The 9,426-nt window shown below is 40.5% G+C and overlaps 2 protein-coding genes across 2 annotated transcripts; both read right to left on the bottom strand.

The window, feature by feature from the left end:
- Positions 1–129: 129 nt before the first annotated feature.
- Positions 130–7,042, bottom strand: LOC147049391 (RNA-binding protein 5-like). Its single transcript, XM_085923308.1, has 25 exons — positions 6,893–7,042; positions 6,624–6,666; positions 6,050–6,221; positions 5,760–5,918; positions 5,604–5,673; positions 5,118–5,191; positions 4,438–4,521; positions 4,128–4,188; positions 3,760–3,825; positions 3,495–3,655; positions 3,314–3,411; positions 3,146–3,233; positions 3,011–3,079; positions 2,891–2,945; positions 2,716–2,816; positions 2,515–2,650; positions 2,346–2,437; positions 2,087–2,254; positions 1,867–2,007; positions 1,717–1,794; positions 1,459–1,635; positions 1,290–1,364; positions 1,119–1,219; positions 898–1,027; positions 130–798 (listed from the first exon to the last, which is right to left on the bottom strand). Exons 2-25 carry the CDS (start codon positions 6,638–6,640, stop codon positions 673–675), a joined length of 2,499 nt encoding a protein of 832 aa, XP_085779434.1. The 5' UTR covers positions 6,641–6,666; positions 6,893–7,042; the 3' UTR covers positions 130–672.
- Positions 7,043–7,598: 556 nt separating this feature from the next.
- Positions 7,599–9,154, bottom strand: brk1 (BRICK1 subunit of SCAR/WAVE actin nucleating complex). Its single transcript, XM_085924717.1, has 3 exons — positions 8,962–9,154; positions 8,480–8,562; positions 7,599–8,128 (listed from the first exon to the last, which is right to left on the bottom strand). Exons 1-3 carry the CDS (start codon positions 9,077–9,079, stop codon positions 8,102–8,104), a joined length of 228 nt encoding a protein of 75 aa, XP_085780843.1. The 5' UTR covers positions 9,080–9,154; the 3' UTR covers positions 7,599–8,101.
- Between the last annotated feature and the right edge of the window lie 272 nt (positions 9,155–9,426).

The raw sequence follows: 9,426 nt of genomic DNA, 5'->3' as shown, positions 1-9,426 counted from the left end.
CCTTCGTGTGTAAATAATGTCCATCTCAACAGGTTAAGTATAGTTACATTTCCAGTTCACATCCGCTTACAAACAATGAGCGCAAACTTCCGTCACAAGAAGCGCACGAAAAGGGCTGCCGAGAAAAATGCGCTCACTCAGTCATTTATTTGGGTACACCTGCACATTTCAGTCAGGACTAATCCAATAACTGCAGTTGCTTATGACAGTGTTGAACATTCATTTTGCCAAGAAACATTTCATGTGAACCGCAGGTAATGTTTGACTATATTTAATAATAATTGACAAATATTTAATTTGCATACCGGGTACCTAATTCATAGATTTAAATATTTGATTTTATTTGCATACCACAACTTTCGTTTTTTTTATTTTTAATGACAAGTCTTTTTTTGTGTAGTTTATTTGCTGTAAACATACAAGCCTTTTTGTATAAACTGTACAATCTCAGATGTACTAAGGAATATCCTATTAACACCAAAAAAAAACCCCAACACTATGTAAAACAGAAATGGTTACTTTGTGCATATGTACAACATATAAATTATATTTACTTATTTTCATATACCTCCATGTGAGATTCTTCAATTGGTGTGTTCAGCCACTGTGGTTTGAGGCAAAATAATTAACACACGGGAAGAATGTGCCATAGCACTTCACAGTTCATCCTGCTCACTCCAATTCAGTAAAGCGAGCAAACATGGCTTTGCGGACTGCATCTTTGTACGTGTCAGATGCCGAGAGGGTGTAGTTGCTGCCTTTAGTACCGAGACCAGCTCCTTTTGTTCTCAGTTGGGCCTTAAAGAATAGAAGGGGGAAGGGGGGGGGATGCATGTGAAAAATCTCCCCATTTGTCATTTAAATACAGTGGACTGATGTTAATTCCTACTAAAATACCTGAATAGGTGCAGTGATGCCCTGCTGGTTGCGCCCGAGCCCTTTACCCTCCTTCCAGCCCATAGCTTGCAACATTTTATTGCCGATGTTGTCACTGTTTAGGCCATCTTTGGTGGGTTGCTCATAGTTACTGCGGGAAACGAAGAAACGGATCAGAATATACTATTCATGACGCATCATTTAACAACAGTGTGTTTAAGTTGGGAATAAAAAATTCTTACACAACTGGTGTTGGCTGGCTGTATTTCTTCTTTTTGGCGACAGGGGGCTCAGGGATACCGTATTTTTCTCGTCTCTCGGCTGCTCTGTCTCTGTATTTCAACTATACGGATAAAATAGGAGTCCATTAGCAAACAAAGCAAATGTGCAACTAGTCGAACTATTAGTCGAACCTCGGTTTCTCTTCTCTCCAACTCCTCCAGCTCAGCTTCACTCATTTGGGTTTGCCGCATAACTTCCAGGTTTTTCTAAAAAAATAATAATAATAAAAAAAGAAAATTATAAAATAAAAAACAAAATGACAAAACACATCTGTGAACTGCTCACAACAATATTTGTTACCTTGTGGAGGTCGGACAGCTGCTGATGTCTTATTAGCCCTTCTTTATTGGGAAATTGCCTCCTGCATAACAAGCAGGCGAGCTTCTTCCAGTCGGTCAGCTTGTCCTGGCCTCCCTCTCCGCCGTCGGCTGCCTCCTCGGGGTCACTGTCTCCGCTGTAGGCCGCTACGAGGCCACACTGGCGGGCACAAATGTGTCAAAATAGTTTCATGAAAAGAGTTTCATCGCCTCCGAGGTGAGAAGTGACACAAACATTTACCTTGGAGGAGCTGGTGGCTGCTTCCTCATCAGGAATATCTGTCACCTCTGTTACGAGTCTGTCTAGCACTCCGGCTTGCTGAAAATGTAGTAAATTCACTTAGAGCAGGAATAGCAAATACTGACATCCAACCAAAGTTACTAAATATACCTTTTTTTCAAAAAGTATGAAGCCAGCATCAGCAGCGGCTGCCTCCTTCTTTTCCTCTTGACTGATTGGCTGGAAGCTGCTCTTGAAGTTCTCCTTCTGCTTATTAAGACTTTTGGCCCAGCGTTCCATATCTTTAGCAATCTGGAAAGAAATCACCAAGTCAACAGAAAACCAAAAAGAAAATAACAGTCACGGCGCTGGTGTAGGACAAACATCTTACCTGCTGAGCAGTTTTGCTCTTTGGCTTTTCCTTCTTCTCTTTTCCTTCACGGGGTTCTTTAGCATTGGCTGCGGTGGGACCCGCTGTTGCATCAACTGAGATGGGGACATACGTCTGCTTCTCACCATCCCAATAAAGATACTGCTGAGTCTGAGAGTTGTAGTAATACTGAGGAAAAAAAACCAAAAAGTGTTCAATACAAGATGTTGACAGAACACAGAATATAAAGGTAGTGGTTCGTAAATTGTGTGCTGCTTACATGCGTGTTTGGGTCATAGTACAGGCCACTTTGGGGGTCAAAATAATAGCCGGATGATTCATCATACTGATAAGTTGATATGTCCGGAACAACTGTGTCAATTAAACATCAAGAATCAAAATAATAACAGTCAATCGAACATGGTAATAACTGTTGTCAAAGTTTATACCGGTGGCCGTGTCTGTAGTTTGTCCCGATGTTGTCGCTACTGCGGCAGTGGTTGCCGTGGCAGCAGCCACAGCGTCAGCACCAGAGATCGGTGCCGCCTGAGAATTGGCCTCCAACCTCTGAGCCAGCTGCAATGGCTGCAACCAATAGGTTTGTTATTTGTACCTTTGTGACACTTTCCACTGAATTAGTAGCACAGTACCTGAATAGCGGGCTGGCCGATTATATGGGGTTGGTAGACTTGCATGGTCGGGGGGAGAACAACCCCAGCAGCGGTCGGAACAAGCTTCATATTAGGGGCAGCTGTAAATATGCAGATGACGCGTTTTCAATCCCAGAGCATCGAAACATGGTGATGAAAGTTTCGCATTTGATACCTCCAAGAATTCCATTCTCCTGTGAGGTGCTGGCTCCTGCAACTTGATAGTAGGCCTGCAAGTAATGTTAGTAAATTATTACACACAGGTAAAATCTTTCAATAATTCTGTTGTGCTCACCTGCGACATTGGAGTGTAGCCTTCGTGCAAGAGGCTGTACTCGGATACTCCTTCGGCAGTCGACTGGGGCTGAAAAATCCAAACAATTTGGTAAGAATTTCGATTGTTCGAAAAAGAGAGAGAAAATGTTTCTACCTGACTTGAGGACCACTGGGCCGCGGCAATAGCTGTACTAGCAACAGAAAAGGCACTGACGCGATTCCCATCGGGCAGCAAAAGGTCCCTAGAGTTACAATTAAAGAATAATTACCGTCTACTCAATAATCATCCATTCACAAAGCAAGAAGTTGGACAGTTACACACTTTCTAGCACTCTTGGCGTAATCCACCCCAATTGTTTTCCCATCCAGTTTGAGACCTGGCTGCAGTCCTTGTAAGATTGTTAGCAGCTGAGACGCCTCCTGTGTTCACAAATACGGCAGAAATGTATGATTTAGTATCCCATCAAATTAGACATTAAAAGATTAACAAAATGTTTTTTTACCAGAGGAGAAGACAGCTGGACAAAGGCAAAGCCTCGGTTCTGGCCTGTCTGTTTGTCCTTGATTAGGCGAATGTTGTTGGGAGCGAGATTAGCATATGGTGCCAGGACGGTCATGATGCCTTCCACGGAGCTCAGGGGAGCAATATTTCTCAGGATGATTGCTGGGAATGAGAAAGAACAAATTAAAATCATTACCACATGCGGAGTGGCCTTCTGCTCTAAATTAAGCGGTGCAATATGTCTACAAAATTAAAAGGGTCCTTACTGTCACCACAAAAGTCTCCACCGGGCTGAGTTTCATTGAAGTCAGCATTACTATTCGCCTCAGATTCTGTTGAGAGAAAGAGAAACTTGGTCCATAAACGTGACGTTTAGATGAGTCAACAAAAAAGGACAATAGCTGAAACCCTTTTCAACGATCTTTTGAGAGATAATACCAAGGTTTGTAATTTTAGCCAATTGAGAATTTTGCCTGAAGTGCATGCTCTCCCTCCCATCTGAGTCAAACGTAAAACTGACAGTCCATCACAAGGCTTCCAGGAGTCCCAAAAACGGGGCTGCATCCCAACATTGTTGCTTCAGCTTGCTTGCATGTTGGGAGTCGGTGGGCCTCCTGTTGATTTAACTACTTACCGACTTTAGCTGCTGAACACCTGAAGCACTTCAGCCGCCTCCGGAAATTGTACAGGCCACACTGCAAGTAACCGTTCAAATCATTTTTATTATACACCTGCAAATGCCCTCTTGCACAGTGCTGCCTGAGACAATTGAAGTCTATCTTGGTGCAGCACAACCGACTTACCTGGGATACCACCTAGCCTTTATTTATTTCAATATATAGCTGAATGAAGACAAGCTACCAGGACTGCAGCAATTTCAAACTCTACATGCAAGAAGTGTGTGGTAGCTTGCAGAAAGGACTCAAGACAGGGCTAGAACTTACAGTATTGCAGAGCCAGTCTCCATAGTTGTGTCTGGGATGACTGTAGTGCATGTCCACATTTTTCCCTTGGATGACCAGACGTTTCTGAAAGAGGAAAAAAAATGTTACTCGAGTACTTGTGGCGTGTGTTGATCTTAACTCAACAGAGCAACCACTTTGGAAGGGGAGAGGAGGGGGTGAGGGACCCCCAGCATGTTTCCTTTGTTAAAGACAGACGTGGTGGTGTATGTGATGTGTAGAGAGAGCTTCTAAGTGTTTGGGACCCAAGTGCTCAGGGTGAGCCGGAGTAAGGTGTATTATGTGACCCTAAAAGACAATTCTGACTGCTTTCTGGAAAACCACAGATGAGCTCATCACAAAAAAAAATGTTGGCAAAAGGACTATTATAATTAAATTTTTTTTTTTTAAAAAGAAATGTCCATTTTTTTTTGCATGGGGCTGTCCAAGTCTAATCAGTAATGCCATCTTAATCGATGTATTTGCTCATTGTATATTTAAAAGATGGCCTCAGAAGTCCAAAGATATAACTGGTATTACAATATACTACGTCAAAATAAGGTAGTCATCCAGGAGAAAAAAAAAAGCATCACATATTTTGGTTCAAAGCATTTAGGTTGCCTTTGGGGTAATTTTCCCTAAATCTCCAAGATTAAAACTAGACTTGGCGATTGTGAAGCAACCTGATTGGTCTCCATCCATCGGGTAGCATCTTGCAAGTGATAAAAGTCCACGAAGGCGAAACCACGGCTTATACCTAGAGACAGCATTCAAATATAGACGGGAGGCGTGTTAGTTAAGATTCCATGGGCATATTATTAAAACTGTTCCACAAAGTACTTCACGACCCAGGCCTTGCGTGGTAAACGACAGGCCAATCCTTAAGTGTTTTACCACAGTAAAACGAAAAGGAACAAGGGAAACACTGCCCCGGTACCACTGATACCACTGCTCTTGCCGCGCTAAGTAACAAACGTGCTCCTATTGCTCTTCTTACTTACCTGTACAGAATTTCTAATAATGGACCTTTGAAGGCATCATTTCATTTTCTTAAGAACTAATCTGATCATGTTGTTTTGGGTAAATGGGTCTGACTGGAAGCAGATTTGCCCTATGGTCAAAGACGAGGGGGGGAGGGGGTCAAGGTCCATCGTGCATCCCAGTCTCACCTGTCTTTTTTTTCATCAGTCTGACATCGGCAGGCTGGGGACCCTCCAACTGATCAATGGCGAAACATATCTGCGTCATGCACAAAACAGTAAGATCATGACAATCTTCTTTCCCATTATCAATAATCAACATGCAAGCACAAAAAAAAAACATACATCTTCCTCTGTGACGTGTGACGAAAGACCCCATAGCATGATAGTCTTGCTCCTTTTCTCATCCCCACTTTCTCTTCTGTAATCTTGATCCATGTAGTCGCCATCTGAGTGATATCCATCTTCTGATCTGTCGCTGTTGCGTCTTTTTCGTTCTCTTGGCTTGAATAAAAACAGAACCGCGCACTGGTGAATTGTATATTTACTTTTACTGTTTGATAAAGTCCTTGCTTTAGGTCTCTGGGCTCGTACCAAAAACTTAATAAATAAGTTAACAATTATGGCATATTAACCTCTGGACTGTCTCTGGATCCTCGACGGTCTCGGTCCCCTTCGTTGCGATCTCCTCGTCTCTCATCCGACCAGCGACGATCACGCTCTTGATCCTTTTCCCGTCTGTCACGCCAATCAGAATCACGGGGTGCGTCAGAGCCATACCTGCCGCTCCTTTCGGTGCGACTTATCCTATTCAACAGGGAATTGCAAAGACATATTTCAGTACGACACAAGTACCAACATAACATTTACAATCAGATTATTCAAATGATTCAATTCTACTTAAAATATGACAACTAATCTTTGTTCAGTTATCAATATGAGTGGTATATGCTATCAGGCAGAACAATTGAATGCTATGTCAACCCAAAAATACATCAGTGATCTTTAGAAAATGAAACTGATATTGATCTGTTTGAATTATTGTTGACCTTTATAATGACAAACCATGACCAGACTATTTCAGAAACATATACATAAATGATAAGCCTTGGCATCACGCAGTATTCTAGAAGGTAGACTCTGTTTTAATAAAGTTTGTTGACCATAAATCTAACCGTTCATAACTGCCATCATATTACTGCAACTCACCTCTTATCTGCTCCCATTTGTCACGAAAGCTTCCACACGATCTCTAGAAAACGAGCATGAAAAAGGCTTATTAGAAGGTTAAATAATAAATAAAAATGACACGTATGAACAAAGGCAAAATGCAGCTATAGAAAGCTACAATCGCTATGGCCGCAAAACACAGCTTAAGTGTATTCATTTCCAGCTCCGTCATTTAACACATTTTAACGAATTGTGAACCCAAATAAATTAACTGTTACACAATCACGTTCAAATGTAAACTAACTCACCAGTGTGGCACGGCTGTCTTGACTATGACGTGTAAGGTTTTAAACGTGATATTTTTAAATTGACGACCAACTAATGTCTTGTATGCCTTTCATGAAAGAACGACGTCAGCTTCTTCTTCCCAAGATGCATTGGGGTTTTTTCACTGAGGAAGAAACATTATCACCCCGTTTATGCCTTACAGGAGGATTGGGCTCTAATTTCTACTTAAAAGCATCACTTGTAATTATTATATTCAATATTTATATTACATGATTATACAGTGAATATTTAAGAAGCATTGGATGCTACTGTAGCAAGAAACAGTGACAAAAATTGCCCCAAATGAGATACGACTAATTCCTCCAGAATTAAAGCGGGGAAAAATGTATCGTTTCAAAGCGCTGTGTGATAAAATAACCTTTTATTGTATTTATTATTATTAATAATAATAATAATAATAATAATGTAACAAATTAATAATTTCTGCATTTGCAGCAGCCTCCAAAATAATCTTGATTAGACCAGATAAAAAGAAACAATTGAATGTTTCATGCAAAAATACTCAAACAATGAATTTCCTCATGACTATTTAAACACATTCTTGGCTGCAGTTTATTCTATCAACAGTATTTTACAGAAATTGAGCTAATGAAATTCAGTGAACTAATGGAATCCCTCGTTTCTGTGTAAATGTTTTGAACAAAATCATGACAAAACAGAAAAAGGTTTCATTCTCCACAATGGTTTTCTTGCATTTTATTACAGTATGTAACCCTTGACATATGAGTAAAGAGTGCAATGTACACACAGTCCTTATTAAAGACCACACAACAAGACTTGTTTAACTTGGCACAATAGGATGGTCCCCACTCATCAATTCTGTGCTGTTATTGTATTGACATAATGTACATGATGTAAAACACATGGTCCAATGTGACCTTCTGTTATCACACAAGTACTAAAGTCTTCAAAATGTTAAAAGCAAAGTTTTTGATGGTTATTTTGTTTCTTAAAAATGTCATGCCGAAGTAACACACACTCAGACCATTTCCTGTATACTACACACAGTAGTGGCATCATATAAAACAAGCAAAACTAGTGATACAATTTAAAAATGAGCATCAAAAAGCAGGGTGGAATCAATCACGCAAATTCAAAATAAACAAAAAAATGGGCCACTAGGAAATGGAAGGATAGCATCAGGATGCTGCAATTTTCCATGACGTCGTTTAAGTCAAGGTTTCACCTTTTGTCACCTGTAACAGACAGATAATACAGTATATGACTTTCTGGAGGCAGTATGGCACATTTAAAATTTTGAAAAGAATATTGCTACCACTAAAAATAAACTAAAATTACAAGGTCATATACTATCTCAATAATGAACACACTGTCCTCATGGAAGTTTTGGTCTTTCATGCAATACAAGTAGCTGATCTGCGACTGTTGCGTTTACATAAAAATTTTGATATGCAATTGTTAGAATTACGACTTTATTCTTGCAATTGCAATTCTGTTTGTTTTAAGTATGTAACGTTACTACGCTCGTGTTATAAACAGTGTAACGCTCGAGCGTTAAGGTTGCAAACACATCGTGTCATACTTACTCTTGCTTCAATGTATTCGATTCTCCTTTCCAAGGCTGTCAGCTTCTCGTTGAGGGTAGCCAAGCGAGATCGACATGACATGTCTAAAGAAGACACATTAAAAACGAATACTCATCAACGTATTCCAAATAAACATTCACCACCACCACCACCACATGACACAACCGTACAGATCATGATCGGACCTTTATGTAACGTTCATATTCGGTTTATTTGCCAAGCACAGTAAGACGAGCATTTTGGTAGCTGTGGCTAATTGTCAAGATGACGTTTGTGCGATATCGTTTAGCGCCACTATTAGCCAACATAATATTGTAATATAATTTGACATCAACGTGACCCGTCTAAAGAATGACAACAATCAACATAGACTAGCTAAAGCGATGCTCTCTGGGAGTGGCTACGGAGAACATCACTAGCTAGCTTAGCCTACGCCTGGAAAGTCCAACCTCAATCATACACCGTAGAAAGAGAATGCTTACCAAAAGAGTTGAGGAAGTCAGTAATTTTCTTGATGCTGCTCGTGATTACTTCGATATACTCTCGGTTGGCCCAGTCTTGGTGAATTTCTCTCTGCACTGGATCTTCCTGACCAGCCATGTTGGACGAGTCGAGTTTTGCTATGCGTCAAGCTAGTGTCCAGCTGTGTGAAACCGGAAATACAGCGGAAGAGTCGACACATTTTGTTTGGGGGGTACAAATGCCCTTTGTATTATTGTGTGCAGGTCATTACAGAAGACAATTTTGCTATTCAGATCTGATCAAACAGTTATCAGTTTTATTCTTGCAGCAATTTTCACCGGAGGTTTTTTTTTTTTAAAGGAACATTTATTACTTTTATAATTTATTTTTATGCAAAGCGATGTCCAGCTGGTAATTTAGTTCAGCCCTCTTAATGTTTGTTTGCAGTAATTTGCCAAACAACAGAGTTTTGCTTTCGTCAATAC

Source organism: Syngnathus leptorhynchus, chromosome 11 (assembly GCF_054491065.1).
Source record: "Syngnathus leptorhynchus isolate UIUO chromosome 11, UIUO_Slep, whole genome shotgun sequence".
Classification (NCBI taxonomy): Eukaryota; Metazoa; Chordata; class Actinopteri; order Syngnathiformes; family Syngnathidae; genus Syngnathus; species Syngnathus leptorhynchus.
This window is presented reverse-complemented; position numbering and strand designations above follow the sequence as displayed.